The sequence below is a fragment of the Anser brachyrhynchus genome, assembly GCF_964034855.1.
Source record: "Anser brachyrhynchus genome assembly, chromosome: 19".
Lineage (NCBI taxonomy): Eukaryota > Metazoa > Chordata > Aves > Anseriformes > Anatidae > Anser > Anser brachyrhynchus.
The window spans coordinates 8800345-8823193 of record NC_137712.1 but is presented as its reverse complement, the minus strand read 5'-3'; the positions used below and the strand labels follow the sequence as shown (position 1 = coordinate 8823193).

General features: G+C 55.3%; 1 protein-coding gene across 6 annotated transcripts in view; it reads right to left on the bottom strand.

Moving 5' to 3' along the window:
- The window catches only part of ASTN2 (astrotactin 2), a 341061-nt gene that overhangs the window by 4346 nt on the left and 313866 nt on the right, over positions 1-22849 (bottom strand). For all 6 annotated transcript variants that reach the window (XM_080561615.1, XM_080561613.1, XM_080561614.1 and 3 more), the window contains 2 exons: positions 4835-4935; positions 3490-3673 (listed from right to left, as the gene is read on the bottom strand). In XM_080561615.1, the coding sequence (XP_080417741.1) occupies positions 3490-3673; positions 4835-4935 (285 nt within the window). The remainder of the gene's footprint in view (positions 1-3489; positions 3674-4834; positions 4936-22849) is intronic.

Sequence of the window (22849 nt, the reverse complement as noted above, 5' to 3'; positions counted from 1 at the left end):
GGGCACCGGGTGCCTGGTCGCCAGCCCCGGCTCGGGAAGGACATGCCCAGCCCCAGGGTGCTCGTGCAGGGGAGGGACGTCCCCGTCCCCTGCCCCCAGTGGCACAGGGGACAGCGAGTACTCACCTCGATGGCTGGTGTGGGATGAGAACGCAGCCAGAGCCAGCAAAACCCTGCCCTAGCTCGCCCAGGAGGAAGGTGCCGAAGGAGAAGGGACCGGCGTGACAAAGCAGAGGGGCAACGACACCTGGGCTGGAGGGGAGGACGAGCTTCCCAGGACACTGCAGGAGAGGGTGGCTGCCCGTCCGCTGTGTTCCCATACGGGGCGATTTTGTCATAAATTCAGATTTTTCCACTCTACTGAGAACTGACCCGGGTCTGTCAGACCCTCATCTAGGAGGATAATTAGTCCGGGACTCGATGGCCTCTTATCACAGCCTCCCATCGGTACATTGCATTCCCCTCGGTACCAGAAGGCAGCTGCTCTGGAGATGCACTTCGCCTCCCGCGGCCGTCCCGGCTGCCTGCCTGGGTGACTTGCTCAGGGCAAGGCGAGGCTGCGAGCCCCGGTGCCACATCCCGACCCCCTTGTCCCTGGTAGCCACAAGTAGGGGCACGGAAGGAGGATTTTAGCCTAATTATTTCTCCTGCCTCCTCCTAAAAGCCAGGCTCTGTTTGCAGCGGTCACGAGAAGCGTCACAAAGCACAATATGAGAAAATAGTAGAGAAATCTCCCTGTCGCTGTGTCAGGAAGCGCTCCCGCTGCACAGATCCAGAGGTCTGAATGCACAGTAGCATTAAACCTTCACTGGTTTAGACAGATTCCTCTGGTTTGTTGGAACAAATTAACTCTGTGAGATTCACTTGGTGTCTGCATGAGGAATGGGGGGAGCAGGAAAGGGGTTGTTGTTGCTCAAGGAGACGAGCAGGATGAAGCAAGCCAGGTGCCAAGATGCTGCTGACCACAGAAAGTCCTGGTTTAGGGCCACCTATGAGCTAAGTTTTTAATGTCTCCTTAATGTAAACCGTCTGGTTGGGACATCTGGCTGTCAGTGTGTCTTCTAGCAAGCAGCTGTTTGCAGTAACCTGTGGCTTTCATGGAAACTGGGCTCACGAGGACTCCAGTGTGATGTATTTATTACACGGAGGCAATCAACTTCCCTCTTGTCGCTCAGTTTTATGAGCACACATTTACTGTGAATCCGAGGCTCATCTGATAAACATTTCAAGGTACGAAAATGAATGTCCCCCTGGGAAGGAGAACAGCCCGTCAATTAAAATCGTGTTACGAGATGGCCTCCCTTGGCAAATCCTCACTCGCCTCCTACGTCAGTGCCTCCGTTTCTGTCCAAGCTCCCTGAGAAGCTGGGCTGGACGACAGCGTCGCTCTTGGTGAGAGCCTGGCACCGTTTGCGGACGCTTCCCCTTGGCTGCAAGGCACACAGTGCTCAAGTACAGGACGGGCACACGGGCTCTGCTCGGAGATCGCCTGGCTCCGCGAGGAAGATGGACAGCAGCCGGACTGACTGCTGGCTGCAGATGTGGCCCGGCACAGGGTGGAGCAATATGGGCCATTTAAGTGTCACCTTGCACACCTCATGGCTCCATGCAGGTATCGGGGTAGCCGACATCCTGCAGTAAGCGTGCGGGATCTCAAGTGACAGGGCTGTGTAAGAAGCGGCTGATGGTCCCCACGGGGGTAAAGAGAGAGGAACAGCTGGAAAGGACAAACGAGCCTGCAGTGTCATCAAAGAAGGAGGAAGGTAGAGGGAAGGAAGAGTGGCTCCATGTCAGGCGCTAATGAGCTACCGAAGAAATTACGACCAAGGTCATCTCTGTCAGAGGGCAAGCCCCAGGCCAGCTTAGATTTATGTCCAGGATGGAGGGAAACTGCGGTAGAGTGCTGTCATCCTGGTGTTGTGGACAGATCCTCACTCGTGTCCGACAAACAGGAGTGGAGGGGAGAAAAGGAAAATCTTTTCCAGGTATTTGTGGACTGCCAGACCCCACTCCTCCGCCCTTCTCTGCATCGGTTTGTCAGGGAGCAGCGTGCTAGGTGAGGGTGCTGGAAGAACAGTATCTACAAATGCTTCAAGGCAGGTCAAGGCTATCCGAATCCTGTTAGAGATCTCAGGATGTCCAGAGGGATATGGCTACTTCCAAACATTTATTGCTGGGTGTTTCCCAAGGGGCTGTGTCTAACACAGGCCTGTACGTAGGTAACGTGAGGCACTGTGTGCTCGCATCCTTGCATGGTGTCAGTGGCACCACAGGATGGAAATTTAGGAGGACCTTTCTACTGCCAACGTCAATGGGCTGAATTCTTGTTTAGGGAGAGAGGGGAGGTGGAAAAGGGGATCTTGGAAATATTTACAGTTTGTACAGCAACTATATTCCACTGGGAAGATAAAGGTATGTCAGGTCAGACAGAGAAATAAGAAGGAAATGTCCACGAAACGTATCATTTAGTAGAGTCAAGTTTACCACATACAGATTGTTCAGTCGTTGACCCCCTCTGATGATACCAAATGCTACATCTACAGACAAAAGTAATAACCTATTTGCCAGCACCTCAGCTCTTTGTCCAGGGGCTCAGAACCCTTTTCACAGATGAATACCCCCTGCAGCTGGACACTGATGTTTCCCAAACATCCCCAACCACAGGAGGAGGTGGAAGGTGCTCAAAGCCATGCCAGTGGGGAGCTGTCCTCCCCTGTACTGTCCATGCAGAATATTGTCCAGGTGTGCAGGGAGCCAGTACAAAAAGGGATGACAGAACGGGTCTGTCCTGGGTGCAGAATCCATCCCACTCTGGGGACAGACCCGGAGGTCACACCGTGTTCCCTGACACAGACAGGCTCCACCGAAGAATACCCAGGAGGGATTCTGCTGCTTCTCATTGCCTGGCTATTTCCTATGCACAAACACTACAACGTAAGGATGGACTTGTCCTGTGTTCCTCAGATACCTCCGTGGGCTGTTGCTGCCTCCCGACAGCAGCTCTGGCTACCTCCTGCCTGTACGCAGCACCCGTAACACACCCGTACCCGCTGTATTTTGGCTTCATCCCTTCCATCACCCTTTCCAGCCACGCACCCTGCAATTAACCTGGGTACCTCTGAACCCGAGGGGAGTCACGGTCTCACCTACCGTTGTTCTGAAGATCCGAGTCCTGGTTTACACACTGCTCCCTCACTCTATCCTAGGCCTGATTTACACCCCCGGTCCCCCCACAGTGTTCCCAGCACACTCAGCTCCCTCCCTGTGGCAGTGCCCAGCTCAGGCTGGTTTCCTGCTCAGCTTCTCGGTACCCCAGAACCGTTCATCCAAAGACCAAACGGGACCTGGCAGCCTCAGGAGATGGCAGGACAGCTTGGTCAGCACCCCTCTTGGGTGAACACCACCAGGGGACGTCCCTCAGCCATAGGGGAAGGCCAGGAGGGGCATGGGAATCAGTGGGGCCAGGAAGGACGTGGGGCAAGGATGGTACCTGGGCCCCAGCTCGTCCTCGCTGCGCCACACGAAGTCCCCGAACTTCTCGTAGTGGGAGTTGTAGTGGTGCTGGACTCGGAAGAGCATGGAAGCGGAGACCTCCATCAGCGTGTTATAGGCCGTCTGCTGCTCCTTCCCACTGGTGTAGCCGTTGTAGAGGTTGTAGATCTTGTCAGCTATCTCTGGAAGGAACCAAGGGGACAGGATTTAATGAAGAGAGAGGAGAGGGACAAGCAGGGCCCTTGGCAAGAGGAGATGGTGCCTGGGATGGCTGCAAGTCCCCTGGGGGCTGTCTGCAGCCCCATTTGGCAACCTGGAGAGCATCTCGCAATGCCTCAGGGACTGCGGCGGATGCCCCACATGCATGGGGCAGCCCCAAACACTCCAGCAAAACTCCATGAAGGAATGAGAGAAGGAGAGGATGAGGGCTGCCAGCACAGGCAGAGGCAGCCTTATCCTCCCTGTTAGGGCAGACGAGCTCTTCCCCTGTTCACCCAAACAAGAGCAAACGCACAGCTGTGATGTGTAGGGTAGGAAGAACACGACGCTGTTGCTAACGATATGCTGCTTCAGCCAGAAGTGCCGTGCATCATCGTCATCGGTACCTCCTAGAGCAGCTCGATTTATTAAACAAGAGGGTGCCCTTTCTGCTGTAGAAGAGGATCTCTTTTTGGACATGGAAAATGCACAGAAACCAATTTCATTCATTTTCTTTAGTCTCCCGTTTGCTCATTTTTCTGGAAATGCTCATCAATAACACTAAGCAAAGTATTAATCAAAACTTTCTTTTGTGTGCTTTACAAAATAGAAAGCAAGAAAGGAAACAGGTAACGTGCCTTTCATGTAGATGAATCTTTTAACATTTCAAAGCAGCAAAACCCTCTGGGGAGAACAAATGGGATTGGTTTCAAAATTGGGAAATGCAACTGTGCGAGTGGTCGACGTTTCCAATTCAGAACCAAACCAGCCACTACTGACAGCCTTTGAGCACCCAGAGGTGGCTGTGCCCCTGTCCCAGCCAGGGCTGTCCCTCGTGCTTTTGCAGGATGCGATCGCCCTTTCCAGGGGAGGTGTGTTAACAGCTCCCATGGCCGTGTGAGGGGACAGACACAGCGGCACTGTGCTGCACAGGACCACAGAGCCACCAACTCCAACTGGGACTTCACTACAAGACGCTTGTGATTTATCATCCCTTCCCAACCCAACGCCCAGCCTCATTTATGGAGCTCATGCGCTGCAAGGGAGGGGACTGCAGGGGGTTGCAGGAGCACAATGGATACAGGAAAAGTAAAATTAACAGGAAATGTCTTTTGTCTTTGAAAACGAGGTGCCTGAGCACTGACCTTCTGCCTTGCTGTCATCCACCAGCGGGCAGGCTGTCCTCAGGGTGACCGTGCTCAGCTCCGAGTGTCTCCCCCGCGTGTCCACCGCGTAGAGGGTGAATCTGGAAGGCAGGAAGGAAAGATACATGTCTTTATCCCTCAGCCCAACACCACCGGGTTGTTATGGGAACTGCCCTTGAGGAGAGAAGGGAAAAATGTGGTCCAGGCTCCCATCAGTCACTCCTGGCATCTCAAGGAGATGTGAGAAGGTCGCAGGCTCAGAACTGGAGAGCACCCAGAGGGAGAAGCCAGGGCCGTGGGGACAGGTTCGAGCCGAGGCTGCACGCTGCTGCCATGTGCCCGGGGAAGGATGCAAACCCCCCCGGGGTGCTCAGCCACGCACCCGGGAGCACCTGGCAGTGCTGCGGTGCTCGCACCTCCTCGCAGCAGGGCAGTAATTCCTGCCCTAAGTAGGCTCCGTGCTGACAAGCGACAGCTCGTACACATCCTGCGAACGGCCCTTGAGGTTGTTTTCTCCCTCATTTCCTCACCAGGGTGGGGCTGGTAAAAGGGTGGGAATGATAATTTCACACTTGAAGCTAATGGAGAGCATCTGACAGTAAAATACGGCTTTTGTGCTGGATGGAGCATTGAATAAACAGGCTGTGGCTGCATGGGACGTCCTGGGATGCTGAGCTCAGAGCCCTGGTCAGAATATCAAGGCTCCAACACGAGAATGCTTCTTCGCAGCAGGAGCAACGATCTTCTGTCCACTCTCCCAAAAGGCATCGGTTTGTGTCTATTCACTCCGAGCCAGGGCATGGGAACTCAAGCTGGCTTTGACAAAGTGCAGGGGCTGGCAAGAACCCCGCAGAGATGCCTGGTGGTGGGGTACCCAGGTCCCAAGAAAGAACACAGCCCCGCTCTTATCCCAAGGGAAAACTGAGCAGTGAGCGCAGAGCGTCATAAAAGCAGCTGAAGCTTAAATGGGATTGAGACCCCGAGGCATGTTTACATAAGGAATGGTCCTAACTCCTCAGCACCCTTAGCTGGGACAGGAGCAATGCTTCCCCTTTCCTTCCTCCCCGGGGCAGCCACCCTGCGTGCCCCACATGCAGCTGATAAGGGCTGACATTTGTGCTGTAGCGATTCCCAGCGCAGGACATACTCTCTCGGAGCAATTAGCATCAGCTCCTTAACAATACCCGCTGACTGAAAGGACGCCAGCAGACTGCCAAGGAGCCCACTTGTGTGTAGGGACAACTCCCATTTTCACAAACCCGGGGCGGGCAGGAGACGCACACGCTGAGCTCGCCCAAGGAGATGCTATTTAATTCTCTGGCATGACATCATTTTCCATAATTTACAAGGAACGGAGCTCAGAGTGGGAGCATCTCAGGAAGGATGTCCGCACTGTGCGACTTCACAAGTACCACACACAGGCTGTTCTCTCCCGCTATAATTAAGGGACAGCAGCAGAGCAATAGGGGAATGGGAATTCAGGGCAGGATTGTGACTGCGGGGCTTTGCAGCCCAGCCTGCGGGAGCCACCTTCCCTCCTCATCCTTCGGCAGATGAGGGGTTCAAAGTGAGGAAGGAGTCTCCTGCTAGCAGCAGGGGATGTTTCTGCAGTTTTGCAGTGTGAAATCTCCTCTGGGTCCAGAAAGCAGCAGCAATAGGGGCACCCAGTGCCGAGTGGGGACCCCAGCCCTGCAGCCCATCCAGGCACCATCATTGGGCGTCGCTCTTCTTGCTCACCAGCATGAGCACGGCGAGTGGTAAGGGGGCTCAACGAGAGGGTTTCTGCTGTGAGCTGATCTCTGTGATCTCCGTCCCCATCCTGGGGTCGTTTGCTCGGCTGTGTTTGTTGTATCTCCTTTTGTAAATGGGTGAGCGCAGCTAATGTGCAACCTCTGCTCTGCCCGCAGCAGCTCGGGCTGCGAGGCTCCATTAGCTCGGAGGTAATCGGTGCCAGAGCACTTCCCTCGAAAACAGCAGACTTTTATCAAAACAATTGTAATAGTCGGCAATTAGTGCCCGCATCACCTATTCCACTGCCAGCGGGGTCAGGAGGGGGCATCTCTGCTTGGCAGGGTGCTAAAGCGCAGCCTGCCCTCCGGGTGATGTTAAGGACCCGCGGCAGCCCTTTGGCTGTGCTTTTGCCCTCTGCCAACAGGAACAGAAACAAAGTCACTCAAATGCCAAGACCCAGAGTGCGTAGAACGGTCAGGGCTGGGTTAAAAAACAGATCAACAAACAAGCCCTCCATATCATCATTTTCTCAGATGAGATTAAAAAAAAAAAAAAAAAAAAAAACAAACATAAAACTAGAGCCCAAGTGGAAAAACATCAGAAATAAAGTGGGTTTGATCTGGCCATAAAGAGCACTTTGCCTCACCTGAAACCAGTCCTCCTTCAGAGACCCTGGAGGAACGGTTTTCTTTTCCATTCACTCTGAACAAGAGCTGTTTTGGAACCAGCACCAATAAATTCAGCTTTGGTGGAAGCTGGCAGCCCCAGCAGTGCGCAGCCCTCTGCCCCTCTCCAGCTCCTTCCACCGGGTGATCTCAGAGGGTTTTAACGTTAATTATGGTCCAAAGGATCACCCTGAAGCACAGCAGTATTAATAGCTCCATTTTATGGATGGTAAACAGAGACATACGGGGTGAAGCATCTCGCCCAGGAGAGCCTCAGTGACACGGGCAGTTTGGAAACACAGGAGATGAAGGTTCCCAATCTTGTTCTCAAACCACTTGACCACCCAGCCTCCCTGCAGCAAAACACTTTTACAGCCAGTTAATGGCATCGCGCAGAGTGCTGGGGGTTATTTTTTTTTCCCTTTATTCCCGGAAACAGACAATTAAGAGAAGAGAGTGCAAAGATCTGTGGCTCGGCGTAAACCCTGCATTAACAGGCGGCTCCTGCTCAGCGCATCCAAGAGGAGCCTCTGGCAGAGGCAGGCGCGGAGCTGCTGGCAGGGATGGGACCAGCCTGGGACCCAAGGGGCACCAAGAGGGTGGGCAGCTGGTGGGAGGAGAGGGACCACCGGGAGGGACGGGAACGTCTGCACAGCAAACACAGGGAAATGAGCGAGCGTAAAGGAGGGAGGGAGGCACGCAGAGCCCCTGGCTGGCTGGAGCCCAGCTCTGCACGTGCTGGGCTACGTGGGCGTCCTCCTGCCACACTTACATCCCCTTACAGCATCTGGGGACAAAACAGGCAACAGCTCTGCCGAAAATGACCTGCACCTGATTATTTAGGGAACTTGTACCACAAAACGAGGCTGGAGAGCGGCTCTGAGTGTTTTGCCCACGGCAGAGGATTTCGGAGGTGCAGTCAGAGCCAGGAACCGAAAGGTCCCAGACGCACACTCATTCACATCGGACAACCTGGGATGCCATATGGGAGCCACAACCTGGCAGAGCCCCTCCACAACCTAGGGGTGTTTTGTGTAGCAGTAACCATTCCCCGTGACGCTTTCTCATGTTCCCTCTGTTTTCCGAAGGAGCTGGGGGCTACCTGCTGCTGCCTCACAGCTGATCCGCCTTTTCAGCAGTGCCCTCAGTAAGATCACACGTGAGCACTGCCGTTAGAGAGCCAGTGAGATGGGTTTTGCCCGAAGAGGTTCCAAAGAGCATTTCACCACTGCAAGCACATCCGCTCTTGGCAGAGAGCAGCCCCACCATGCCTGGAAACGCAGCCACCTCTGCAGCGAAACAGCACATAAAGTCCTATAAAATAAGGCTGCTCTAATGTTTACTACTATATTGAAACCCACTGGGACCAGAAGGAACTTTTAGAGAGAGATAGAAAGCAATTAACATGTGGCCTCATGAAATGTCAGCAACACCTTCCTCGTAGATACCCCACCCAAAGTTGGCTAAAGCCTGGATTTTATCACTAAGCTCGAGATACTTCTGGGGGGGGGAGGGAGAGAAAGCCGGGGGGGGGGGTTAGAGCTTCAGTTCCTGGAATCCAATGATTGTGGAAGATTGTCAATTCCATTCAAAAAGAAAAGAAAAAAAAAAAAAAGAACAATATGTTTCTAGTCTTTCTCAATGCAGAGAAAAAAAAATAAAAATGAAAATACAAAATTCTAAAGGCACAAAACCGCAAGGCTGAGAATGAAACCCCAGAACGTGTTATTTATTTATAGACAACAATGCCGGCTCATGATTTTTTAACTCCATCTCATGATGCTCATGCTGTTTGAGTGCTTTACTCATGATCCTTATTTGTGGGAAGGGAGATAAGGATTTCTGTGTGTGACCTTCCTTAGTTGGCGGCGGATTTCTTTACATGCTACAGAGATATCCCAGGCATTTCTGCTCTGGCTCGTGCACTGCTCTTCCTGAAGCTTTTGGGCTCGTGCAGCTGGTCAATGAGATGCTGTACCACAACCAAGCAGCTTGGGCTGCAGAAAAAAGGGTCCGATAAGGAATCCAAGAAGCATCTGCCAAACACCTGTTTGAGGTTACCAAGTACCTACGAGCAGCTGGCTGCACGCGAGCGCAGCAAACCCAGCCATGCTAAGGCGTCCCCTGCAGCACGTAAATGGGGCACAGGGCAGAGACGCTCCCCCAGCAGCTCCAGAGCCCAGCGTCACGCAGAAGCTCGGTCTCATGCTTTCCGAAGTGGTGCAACCACGCCGTGCTCTTGCCAGGAGGGCTTGGTGTGAGCTTGGCTGATAAGCCTGGGCTCGGCGCCTCGCTCCTGCAGCCCCAGGGCTTTGCTTTGCTGCTTGCTGCAAGGCAGACCTTCGCAGCGTGGGTACTGCACCACCACCCCTGATGCTGAGCGTGAAAGCACAGCCCCTGGCCTGGCTGGGGTCAAGCACATCCCGTGGCAGCTCATCTGTGCCACCAGCACAGCCTGGGCTCCCCGGGCTCGCACGCAACCGGCACCGCGTGGCTGAGGCTGGTCCAGTGAGCCGACACAAACACATCCCGCCCCTGCTCTTCTCATTTCCTGCTCCAGCTGAAAAACAATTTGATGGCCTCCGTTTAAAAGCCCCTGGCAGAGCAGCTCCTGGCAAGCCCTGCCTGCTCCCAGCCGCTCTGTGACCCCGCTATGGGACGTGGGACACCGCCAGCAAAGCGTGGGCTGTGCCTGAGCGCACGCAGGATGGAGCATCACTCAGTTCCCACCAGCAGCCTCCCTGATCCATCACTGCTGCCAGGTGGGAGAGCCCGGGGTGGAGCTGAGCTGTAGGTGCTGCAACCCCAGCTGTGTGCTGTGGGGTTGTGGATGGCCCTGGCCCAGCCATGGAGCTGCTGGGTGCCCACCCAACCCTGTCCCCATGTTGGGCTGCCCAGACGTGGCAGGAGGGAGCTGAGCGTCACAGCAAGTCTCATGGATGGGCACAGAACAGGATCAGGTTCAGGTTCAGGTGCAGGAGCAGGAGCAGGAGCAGGAGCAGGAGCAGGAGCAGGAGCAGGGCTTGCCTGCCAGAAGCTGTCTGGGCAAGCACGGAAGGGGAGTGTTCAGTGCGTTTCCAATTCAGAAACCATTATGTTTTAAAAAATAATCAAATCAAATAAAAAGCAACCCATCCACACCAGCCACAGGAATGCACTTTAGCTTACTGGTAACTCTGTGATTTGAGATAATTAAGAAAGGTAAACGAGAGCCACCCCTCCAGTCTCTGCCACAAACAGCAAGCACACAATGAGAAGCGAGGGTTTTTTTGGAAGGAGAAGCTTTCTGTGTCCATCTGCTGGGCCTCCTTTTTTGGGCTGGTTGGTCGTGCTGTGCCCCTCTTTGTGGTGCCAGTTAGTAGGGTGGGCTCGGGGTACCGGAGACCTCACAGCTTGGGGTTTGGGCTGAGCTTTACAAGGCAGTGGATGTTCCCTTGCTGTCTCCTTGGGGCTGGCACGGTGACAAATATCACAGCAATCAGATGATACTGGTAGGGCATTTGAAGGCTGGCAGGAACACAGGGCTGGGGACATGGGGCTGGGCTATGCCAGCACAGAGGGGGCTTCCTGTGGTGGGAGAGGAGCTGCTGAGCACCTCGGTGCCTGCTGCACCGGGAGGGGATCTGAGGGAGGTGACACCGATTGCTCCCACCTCCCAGTGACTCGCTGTTCAGGGAGCACATCCCTTCCGCAAAAGGACCAGCATCTCCTTTGCGCTGCCATCATTTTTGGCTTTGCCTTTCCACTTGTGCCTGTGCTGCAACAAGGAAACAGTGGATCCTGAAAAAAAATATTTTTTAGAAAGCTCTCCTCCCATCTCCACCACCCAAGAAAAGCACCTTTTATAACTGGGCTTCTTTCAGCCATCTGTGACAAGTGCCCCGTGTCCCACCAGCGCGCCGCGAGGACAGGCGAGCAGCACCGCAGGTGCCACGCCAGGTATTGGAGCTCTGCCGCCCCGCGTGCACGAGCCTGTCAGTAAACTGTTCTCACCATTCACACCTCTTTTTTTTTTTTTCCAGGACAGCAAATGCTGTGAGACTAATCGTTACCCTTCAACAGATGCCTTCCAACAATACCGGAGCGCGGTTGTCAGATGGAGGGAAATAAATGTACCTGCCACAGCGAGCTTCAGGTGTCGGATGCTTTTTGGAAGCGCGTAAAGCAGCGTCCATCAAATACTGCTGGCAGGAGGAAGACAATGGGCTGCTCGCTGGGGCAGGGTTTTTCTTGCTGAAGGAGACTTCTGGAGAAAGGTAGACCTGGGTTCTGAGGTGGTGAGATGAGCACGTCTATGTGCGAGGTGGATCCCCAGGCAGCACCACAGAGTGACCTCTGCTGGAGTCCCACCAGCTCGGGTGCCGAGGAACAGCAAAATGCTGCTCTGTAACTTTGGGCACCGAAGCACCGTCTCTGCAGGGCACTGGCTCAGCACGCTGTGCTGCTCCGTGCCTGTAGGCTCGCCCGCTGTCCCCCAGCTGGAAGGCAACGGGCAGCGAGAAGCTGCAGAGGGAAGGGCTGAGCGCCTGGCCCCTGCACCAAGTGGCTGAGCCGGGCTGCCTTCGCTGTGCTCGCGCCCCTCACAGCGTTTCATCCATCTCTCCTCATTTCAGACCCCTGTCGAACACAGTCCAAACAAAAGGATGAAAGGGATAGAAGGAAATGAATTAAAAATCCCGTGCAGGCTACTGCCCTGATCCACTGCCTCGCTGCGAGAGAAATGCATGGTAGGACAGGCGCTGCAGGCACAATGTCTCAGTTTCCCCAGATTTCCCTAGAAGCCCTGTCAATAGCCTCCCCAGCGCAGCAATTCCCAGCACCGCAGTGGCTGTGAAAGAGAGCCTTGATACACAGCCACCTCCCGCTCCCTGGAGCCCTGCTCCTGAATGCGACCTGTGTTGGAGGGCCAACATCCCACAAGGCACTCCTTTGCCATCCGCACACCTTGCGAGAGGCAGTGCCAAGACTGCCGTAGGCAAAAACGTGTCTCGCTGCAACCGAGGGAAGAACCCAGCCGGATCCAGCAGGGCCGAGGTTTTATGCAGGAGGCGCAGCGCCGTCACTGCAGCCCCTCTGGTCGCTGCATCCCCACGGTGCCGTCACCGTCCCGGGGCTGAGAGCACCCGCGGTGCCTGCTGAACCCCCCCACACCTTTTTTTCTCTTGCAGCTTTCTTCCTGTGGCACCCCTGCTCCTTGCAGCCACTGCAAGCAGCAGGTAATCGGTCCCTCACCCCTTGCATGCAACACAGTTTCTGTTTCCCTGGTGCATGGTTCATGCTCAGAACACAGCCTGGCAGCAGCAGCTTTACAGTGCTGACCGAAGCAGAGCAGAGCAAGTGCCCGTACAGAGAGGGGCTGCTGCACTGGAAAAAGCTGCTGGTGGGGGATGAAATGTGGATGAGAGAACAGCTCCTTGGCACCGGAGCAGGACAGCGCATCCAAAAAGCAGCCCTGAAATGAGATAACATTAACACAGCATGTCGCAACCCTGAGGCTTCTGCTCCTATGTTCACTCCAAGGACTAAGGGGTCTTGAAGGTGCCCAGCAAACCCTCAGGATGTCCCAGAGACAGCTCCTAAACTTTGGGGAGGGGACAATGGCAGAAAAAGCTGGATCACTGTGGAATTATCAGATATGGAGAAGAGGGAGAGGGGGTGTTCGGGGTCCGTGTTTCTTGGCAGTTGTGTCCCTTTGTCCTGCTGGCTGTGAGGATGAGGTTTAGCAGATGTGCTCATAGAGGCAGCACAGCAATAGCCGGCCTGGCCCTTCACAACCTCTACTGCTTGTCCCAGGGCTTGTGGCAAGCTGTCCCCCCTCCACCTGGCAAGGTCACAGAAGGGCCCAGATCACCCAGGGGGTGAGTCTCAGTGTCCTTTGGTGGAGGGAAGGACCAGGAGGAGGTGGAGCTGAGCCACTCCGGCTGGTGTCTTTGTCTCCAGCGAAGCAAAAGCAGCTCGTATCAGTCTGTCAAGCGCCAGAGTCCCTGTTCTGCTGGGACTCACCAGGAGATCCCAAACAAAGCCCTTGCACAAAGGTCAAGCGAGTCGCCTCCGGCTCCCCGTGCTGCTGGAACAATTCCCCCCACTCGGCTCGGATGGGAGCTGCAGGCTGCAAACCGCAGCAGCTCGCCCTGCTCCGGCTGCGGAGCGTCAGCGAGAGCTGGTGATGGAAGCGAGCTGTCCTGGGAGGGCTTTCCCCAGGCTCTGCGTCCCCCGTGGCCGCAACCCCCAGCTCCTGCCGCAGCCTTCACCCTGGCACCGCGACGCCCATCGCTCCCGCCCTCTGACATACCACAGCACCCTGATCCCTCTGGGGGAGCCCAACAGCACCCATGTTCTCTGTCCCTCCGGCTGCAATGCCTTCTGCTCTCCCTGCAGCCCCTGCCCTGTCCTTGGGGTCTGGGACAAGCCTGCCCCTCCTTCCCTGAGCCCCAGACACCCTGAAGCCTCCAGCCCTGGCTCCAGGAAGGTTACGTGTTTAGGGGTAAGTCATTACTCTGAGGTTTTGTTCATCTTCTTCGCACAAATCTGTGGCTGGGTGGGTTTCAGCCTCATCTGAAAGCATTAGCATGCGAGTCCTGCGTGCCAGGTGGGTCTCCAGAGAGACACGTCGCTTTGGGTACCTTCCTGCACCTTGGGCTATTGTGGGACCACTGCTCTCCTTCCTCTGAGCAGGGCTGTGGCTGCAGGAGACGAGAAGGCTGCTCAGAAGGCGAGGGAGAATAAATCAAACTCTTCCTCCCGTTGTGCCAGGGAGAAAGGAGAGAGAAGAGAGGCCCTGGACCCCTGTGGCGAGCTCCACAATGGAAATGTTCGCAGCTAACCATACCAGCCACTTAACCTACAAATGCTCTGCGAAGCTTGGCCATGGCCGGCCCCAGGGAGATGGGGGGAGAGGAAGGTTGTGACCCTTGGCAAATTGGGAAACGTTCGCCCCTCCCAACCTCACAGTCATTCTAAACAAGAACCAGACACTCCACAGTTTGCTACCCCAGGAGTTCCCCTTGGTGGGGCTTGTTCTCATCCTCCTGGGGGCTTGGCTTCCATCTGGACTGCTGGTTGAAATCCAGCCCAGACTGGTAGCGACTTCAAAAGGCAGTGTCATCTGAGGAGTAGTGGGTGGTCTATGTCAAGCGAGTTGATGGCTCTCTGTTCTTATATAAGCCACCACAATAGGGCCTCCTGGTCGAGAGCCTGAGAAGAAAGGCAACGGGCCGCACCGACCGCAGGGAGCGGAGTCTCCCTCGGCCCCAGGGTGGTCGCTGCGGCGCAGGGCGCATCACCTTCGGCCGGCATGGAGCGGCTGTGTGCCCCCTGCCCGCAGCGCCCAGCTCCGTTGGGTTTGTCCTCTGGCACTGCCTGCCAGCCCCGGCTTCACCCTCCGCGTAAAACAAAGCAACCCGGAGCCTGCCAACAATCAAGGCACACAATGGGACGGCTGGGAGGCGAGGGACGCCTCCGCTTGCCTCGCTCGCAAAACCCAAGGAGGGAGCCAAATGTGCCGGCCTCCAAGCGAGAGGCGGCCATACCCTGCGCTGGTCTGCGAGAGAGGGTCCTTGCCATGGCCCCACCGTGCTCCAAACCCACCCGGCAAGGGCTGTGTGTGCCAACAAGCCCCAGCAGAAGGATGCCAGCCAATTCCCCGGCCGCTGCTGCCCACTGGCCTCTGCCCTGTGCCCCCGGCTGGCAGGGGGACATGGTGAGCGGCTGGCAGTGGGCGGGAGGTTCTCACAGCTCCGGCAGGGACAGGGTGGCGGGGGGGTGGGTGGGAGAGAAACAAATAATAAAAACAAAATCCCAGTAAGCACGTTAGAATTCGTTTGAAGTGCAGGGGAGCTTTCAGGCAGGGTTATGTACATCTCCCAGCCCGGCGTGATTTACACATTCCTTGCAAGCAAAGGAATCTTCCCCGATTTGAAGTAAAACAGATGTTTTGGGTTTTTCTACCCCCCCTCTCCCCACCCCCTTTTAATCATTTCTTTATTGAAATGATGGCTATACGGCCGAGCAGTCCTAAGAGCGAGCCCTGCTACCCCCAGCTGGCCTCTGAGGGGCTGGACACCCGCTCCCGTGCACCACGGAGCCGCCTCGCTCCTGCAGCACGGCACGGGACGAGTTGGCGAGTGTCCGGAGGTGCTACTCCAGAGGCATCTCTCCTGGGGGCCTCCTCCCTTGTTTTTCGCTCCAGGAGCAAGGACTGTAGCTCCCGACAGCTTTTCTGAGCTAACACACGGGTCCACCAGCCCTGCTCCACCAGCCCAGGCAAGGGCTCCAGCACTTCTTCCACCAACCACCGGTTCAGGGGACTTGCTGTGCTTGATGGTGGGACTTGTGCATGCCCCTAGACCCTAGCACCACACCTCACCCCGTTTGTGATCTGTCCTGAGGGCATTGTTTGAGAAGGGCAGCCTAGGGGATGCCCACGAACTGCAAGGGCAATGGGAGGGAAGCACAGAAGCCGCGATGCTCTCGCACTCCCAAGCACAGGCAAGCACAGGGGATGGAGTTTCTCTCTTGGTTTGAGCGCTGCGTCATCTCAGCCAAGTCACTTTGCCCCTATTTTTATCCCATTTTTCTACCCAGGAAAGTCATTCAGGGAAGGAACTTTCTTTTCCCAGGGGGATGCCCAGCACTGAGTGCAACGGGGGCTTCTGAGCACTGGTTGATGCTGCAAACTACCAGTGCAGCCGTGCTCTCGAATTTACACTCATAATAATAACTCATGGCCAGTAGCAAACCCATCCAGCTACCCCATCTCTTTCCTTTCTTTCTCTTTTTCTTTCTTCTCCTTTTTCTTTCAAATCCTGCTGTTATTTCTCAGTACTTCGTTGGTGGCAGGGTGGGAAGGTTTTCTGTGACACATTCGCGTACCGTTGGGACTCACTCCCATTCCCGTCTGGTACACGCGATTGCACAAGAGAGAGAAACAAACGGGGATGAGGAAATGCGTGTTTATGAGAGGCAGCGCTGTCATCGTGAGCAAGGGACCCCCCGCAAGAAAGCCGGCCTGGGAGCCGGTTGAGAGTTTCCATTCTCTCCTAACACTCCATTCATGCCTTGTTTCATACCTCCCCGGGGGCTGCGCCACTGGCCGCAGTCCCACCGCATGGCGCGGGGCTCACCCCCCCACGCACCGCCTTCCGCGAGGGTCGCTGGGAGGGGGGGAGAGAGATGCTGTTGTCTCATAAAGATAATGAATTGAGAAAGAGCAGCGCCCTTTGCTGTTGCATGCGCTCCTTGTTCTCCTCCCGCGGCCGGCGGCAGAGCGGGTTGTCCCTGCAGCATCCTCCCTGCCCGCTGCCCTCGCTCCGTTCCTCCCCGCGCGTGGCTCTTCCTTAGCATCCGCCGCCGAGGCTCACTCGGCGCGCCCGTGATGAGCGGCCTCCTGACCCGATCGGGAACCCTCTGGATAATCCAAACCACATTGCCGCCTGATCGGATACAGTCACCGGTAAATAACCTTGACTGCAGCGGTCTGGAAGAGCGAGGGATCCTATATCAGCGCTATTAATGATTTAGGGCCGCGCATCGTTTGCGGATGACACACACGGGGCGCATCCCTCGCTAACCCCAGGTGTCTGCCCCAGGACAGTCCCCACCGAAGTCACCCAGCCACCACTCCTGGCAGTGGCTGGGAGCAGGGACGGCCCTTCTCCTCCCGGCACGTGCTGCACAGCTCCCAGAGACACGTCTGGGCTCCAATTCCTCCCCCCCAAACAGGTGGGGTATTAATGAAAACAAAAGCAATCCCCGTGCACGCATACTACAACCCACTTGGGTCCCTCTCCCTTCTGCTCCCGCACGCTCTGCCGCCTTGCCCCCCTTCCCCACACACCTCAATTTCATTATCTCTGATCTTGAGCTGCCTATTACGTGCTTTTTGCCAACATAAATATTTAATCCCAGCGCACTGCACAGAAAGGCCCTTGTGGAGTTAACGCTTCACCTCGTGTTTCCCCTTGGAAAACAATCCCGGTGCAGCAGGTACAAGGCCGAAAGGGATGGAGGGGGCCTGCAAGGGCTGGGGAGCCATAGGGGGGACACACGAGGGGACACCTCGATGGGGAGGCTGCTGGCGGGTTTGGGTTTGTGGTGGAGGAGCCTCGGGGACGGCAAGGTGCTGCCCAGGGGGGTACTGGGGTGCCCTGCCACCATGGGGCGCAGCACAGGGCTGGGCCCCAGCGGTATTGGCGCTGCCGCGGTCGCTGCGGTGCCGTGGGTTGCACTGATGGGGAAAGCCCTGCCTGAGGGGTTGGGTCACCCGGCAGAGCATGGGCCTCAGCAGCCACACCACCACGCGCTGCTCCATGCACGCACACACATTTTCACTGAGCACCTCAACATATACCTGCATGCCCAGAAGTTTCTTAGAGAAATATCCAGCTACAATTTCACCTCAGGCCACAGGAGAGTGGTTTTATGTGGCTGTTGGGTAGCTCTAAGGTACGTGTTTCTGCTACTGGAATGGGAAAGAGCCCAGCAAAGAGGTGTCCCAGTCCCAAGCCAATAAATGGTACGGACAGGTGCACCCATCAGCCCTCCTCACACAGCTCCGCCAACATTGGTCCAGTGCTCATGGCTGCCAGGACCCATGGGGACACAGCACCACAAAATTAACACAAAGCCTAACAAAACCTCCAGACCCAGGGGGAGAAGAGGGAGAGAGCACAGAGAGGGTCACCCTGGTAGCACGGGTGCTCCTCAGAGGCGGCCTGTTGTCCCTCAGGCAAACACCCCAGCCTGCAGCAGGGACACAAGGGCTAGATTTACGGGATTGCCCTGGCTGCGTGCTCACTGCCCTCTAAAGGGCCCAGAGTTCCCTTCCAGACTGCAGGGCTCAGGAAGGACACAGACAGCAAACCCTTGCTGCCATCCAAGTGTTTGTCGACCTCCTGACACACTTCCCCGGCTCCTGCTGGGCACAGCAGGGTCACTCTGGGCAGCTTCGGGTTCCCAGCTGTCCCCCACGTAGTGCCTTGATGGGCATGAGGCCGGTGCGGCAGGCAGGACGGAGAGTGGGGAAGAGACAGGGTCTTCGTTTCTGCCTTGATCTACCTTATGGGCATCAAGCAGGGAGAGCTGCACTGACGCAACTCTCGGGCAGTACCCCAGATCTCTGGGACAGCTAAGATCACCATGAGGCAGGAAGGTGCTGCTATTAGGACGGCGTTTTGCACCGGAGAACAGGCTGCCCACGCCAGGGACACGCCTCGTCCCTTGGCTGCAAACGACGGATGTTCCTGCAGGGAGGGCGGCGCAGCGCACGGCCAAGTGCCCAACCTGCGGCAGCCGAAACAGCCCCAAATCCCTTCCTTTACATCTTTGGTGATGTGCTGAAGGGCACCGAAGAAGCATTTTGGTTCAGGGTGCCTGCTCTGAGAGGTTCCCCAGGCAGCCCGAGGCGGGTCCCGCTTGTCATCTGGGGCGTCCCCTGCCCCACACGAGAAAGCGGCCCCGGCGAGTACCGAGCCTCCTGCATGCGGGACGCGCGCTCCTCCCACACCCTGTCACAGAAAGGCTGGGAGGCTGTGATGTTGCAATGACGCACACCAGACAGAAAGAAAATATGAAAGCATCCCAGCCCGGCGGCAGGCTCTTCTGTTTGGGGTTGCGCAATGAGATTAAGAGCTGAGGCTACTTCCATAGCTGCAGGGCGGTGGGAGATGCTCAGAAGGAAGGAGAAAACTATGCCAGGGGTTGGCGTGCTGCAGGCATAGCTCGGGTCCCTGCTCTGTGCACTGCCCTGGGGCTTCCCCAGCAGAAACCAAAGGCAGAAGAGATGGAAAAAAAGCAACAGACCCCGATTCGAGGGTCAAACAGCCCAGAGGGTCTGCAGCCCAAGGGGTAAGCACCAAGCCTGTGGTCTCAGGCGTCTGAGCAAACATCTACCAGTGACCCAGCACTGACCTCTCCGAATTTCAGCACCCTTCTCTGTATTCCTGCCCAGGCAGCAGGTCTGAAACCCAGCTCCATCAGCTCATCCGATGAAGAGAGGACCCCTGCCCCGCCGCCCCTTCCAGCCATCATCCCCTGAACAAAGAGCGACCCTCGCCCCTACTTCTTTTTTTAGAAACGTTTAAATTATGACATAAGCTTTGGCTCTGAGGGCTTTCAGTGAAAGCCGGGGTATTTTCTTTCCCCTTTTCATAACAGAAACCATACTGCTGTATAATCAAATTTATTTCATTCCTGACAGGCAGAGGGAAGTGTGTGCGTGTGTGGTGACCAGGAGTGATGAGGGCATGTGTTGGGGGACATCACTCCAGAGGTACTCAAGGCAAATATATCTATCCCTGGCAGTACAAGGTGGCATCAGACTGGAGCACTAGGTAGCCAGGAGGTGCCAAGCTCAGATATTAGAGTGAGGGGAAGAGCATAATAAAATGGGAGAGGAAGCCAAGAAGAAGCTGCTTGGCTGCAGAGGTGGCATCTACATGGTGAGGTGGGACTCCCGTGGGTGGTGCTCTCTGCCGGAGCCTGCCCTGGTCTCTGCTGAACTCCTCCTCGTGTGGGGATTTTGGTCTTGTTCCCTCAGACCTACAGATATGTCTCAACAGAGTGGAAAAACCAGCACGCGGATTTCTGGACGAGACTGCCCAAAGGAAGCAGATGACAAACAGCCACCTCCAGCCAACTTGGCTGCAGCAGGACAGAGCCTGGACAAAGGGCTCTGTGCTGAGCGCGTGCGGCTGGCAGCTGCCCCGTGCCGAGCTGTTGCTCTCATGAATCTAGCGCTCACCTTCTGCTGTCACATTGGGCTTCCCAGCTTGGGCTGCGAGGGCAGCATTTGGGCTATGGGAGAGGAACAGTTTGGATCCAGTGATGGGGAGACCGTACTGAAGTCATGCCAATACACCCAAAGGAACCAGAGATGCTCCAGTCAACACGGTTCATCTCCCCGAGCTCTCTGGCAACCACTTGAGGCAGCCTTCAGGAAGCTTAGCAAAGGATGTAGCTCAGCTCTAGCACCTCTTTTACAGGCAGGACAGCTCAGGAAGCAGCAGCTATTTTCACAAGTGTCTCTGTTTTACACTGACCTACTCTGGTACAAATTCAGCTGAAGTCAGTGGCAGCCTTGAAGATGATGCTCCCAAAACAGAGGTACCCAAATTCGCTGGTTATTTTTACAAAAACAGGTGCTGAAGCAGGGACTTGGCCACCCGAGTGCTAAAAACTCAAGACAGGCAATGAGGGCTCTGACCCTGCGGGGCTGAGGGTTTTCGAACATCTCAGCAAATACAACTGAAAAAGTTACCAGAATGTGGGCTTTTTCCTGGATCTGGACAAATCTGCTTTTAAGCAAGAGTTAAGTAGCAGCAGTTGCAGCTGAGGAATCGCACACCATGCCTTACCACACTCCTGCTCCATCACCTGAAATTAAGGCTCACTGAAGCCTAGGGAAATAATAAATCCCATCACTGCAAGGAGTCTGGGTCAGGCCCCGCAGGCGAAGACTGGACCAGCCTGAAAATGCCCAGCTGCACTCAGCATCCTCAAAATGCCCTGTTAAAGAGCTGAAAAAACACCAAGCTGAGAGAAAAAAATATAAGCAAACTTCTTTTTCTGGGGGGGAGATCCCCAAACCCAATGAATAAGTTAAAGGCCACTCGAGATCTCCTGGAAAGCCACTGCATTCAGCAACCTCCCATGCAGGGCTCCATCAATAAATAAATAATAAATAAATGTTTAACCACTTCTATGGCCTCGCAGACCATATATGAGATGTATGTACATTGCTGGTCTGAACTGGGACAGATCTCGTAGGTAATGGAATTCAAAAACCTCTAGAGCACGAGGGAAAAGATGGTCAGGTAGGATTAGCTTATGACTTGTCTTTCTGTGTGGATTAGCATCACCTTTTACGCCTAGTATCTCCAGATTTTGGGACCTGGGGTCCCATCCAGAGCCTGCCTGAGCTGATTTACTCCACGGGATGTGTGGATGGCTCGAGCTTTGGCTAGGAGCTGTGGGTGCAGCAGTATCTGAACACCTGGGCCTCAGAGCAGCTTGTCACATCCTTCCCGTGGCATATTTATGGATACAGCTGACCTCCTTTTTGCCGCTCCTAAGGCTGGAATTAGCCTGTAAAAAACCTTGAATTGTCTGCAAATATCAGGCTGAGCTGCTCATGGTTGCAGGGAAGAAGTCACAGGAGGAAGCAGAATCTTTTCACCCAAGCATCTAAGAGCTGGCTGGTGATGAATAAGCACCTGGGTCACAAAGCTGCCCATCATTTGTGGACACAGACGAAGCCTGCCTGGGCTGCCCAAGAGCTACCCACCCACAAAACAAAGCATGGAGAAGGGATAACCATGCAGAGACCTGGGCAGGAAAACATCACCAGCATCATACCACTTACAGCACCAGCTCCGATCCTGCTGCAGCCCAGCAAGGTTGACACCCCATCCAACACCCCCTTGCTCTCCTCACGGCTTGGCACAGCAGGTGCAAAACCATGGGACCACCAAGCAAGAATGGCCATGCTGCGTCTAGCTCACGTGTAGCTGCTTGGACCGTTCTGCTCGCTCAAAATTTAAATTCCAGGATCCGCAGGGGCAGAGCTTGCCCTGGGCTGTATGTACCCCACCCAGCAGGGCTGCAGCCGGGACCCGGAGCTGCAGGAGCGATGCTGCACTACCTCATGGTGTCGGAGCCCTGGTGTTGCTCCCCGCATCCCCAGCATTGCTCCCACCTGGGCAGCAGCAGGGGGAACTCCAGCTGGCAAAGCGGCACCGCCCGCTGCCTCTGTCACTGTGCAAAGAAGTCACCCTGATGCCAGATCGGCTTCGCTAGGGAGGAAAACACACAGAGAGCAAGAACAAGAGAAGGGAGAGTGCGAGACAAGAAATGGCTCTGCGGAGATCTCAAGGGCATGCCTCGACTTCCCTAATGCCATCTCTCAGGTATCTACTGCCCAGCCCGCCCAAGGAAATTCGGAAGAGGGGGGCCCACTTTTGAGCAGCAGGTGTTGCACAGTCCCTGGCTCAAGAAGCAGCTCTCTGAAGTGCAGCCTGAAGTGGGGCTCGGGTGAAGTTGAGTGAGGACACCCCTCACCTCGACGGTCAGACCCAGCTCGAGGAAAGCTTCAGGCACGTCACATCACTGCTCCCTGCCTCAGCTTCCCCAGCTAGGAAATGGAGAACAAAGCCACTTGTCCTTCTCCTGACCCACTTTCCCCTACCAGATAAAAGGAATACCCCCTGCAAGCAGTGAAATCCTTGTGTCCTGAAAGGGTTCAAAACCCAGTGCTGCTCTAAGAATCGAATCACCATGGTCCCCAGCTTTCCAGCCTTCAGAAAAAAAGGTGCTCTGTGACGTGGAGAACTGAAGAACAAAACAAATGACTCCAGCGCCACAGCACAGTGCAGCTTTTGGTAGCTTAGAGGGAAATCAAAGCCAGCAATATCTGTGCTGATATTTATATTGTGTCTCTTGTACTTGCTCTGCCATTAGTCAATGAGATAAAACTTGGACCGATCTATGTTAGTTCAGGTTTCTGCACACACAGAGGTAAAAATACTCTCCAAGTCCATGATTGCAAGGGGGGAGTAAATTTGTGATGGGGAAGAGGTGGAACTGCAAAGGTCCATTTGTCTACCAGCAGATGAACAGGCCGAAC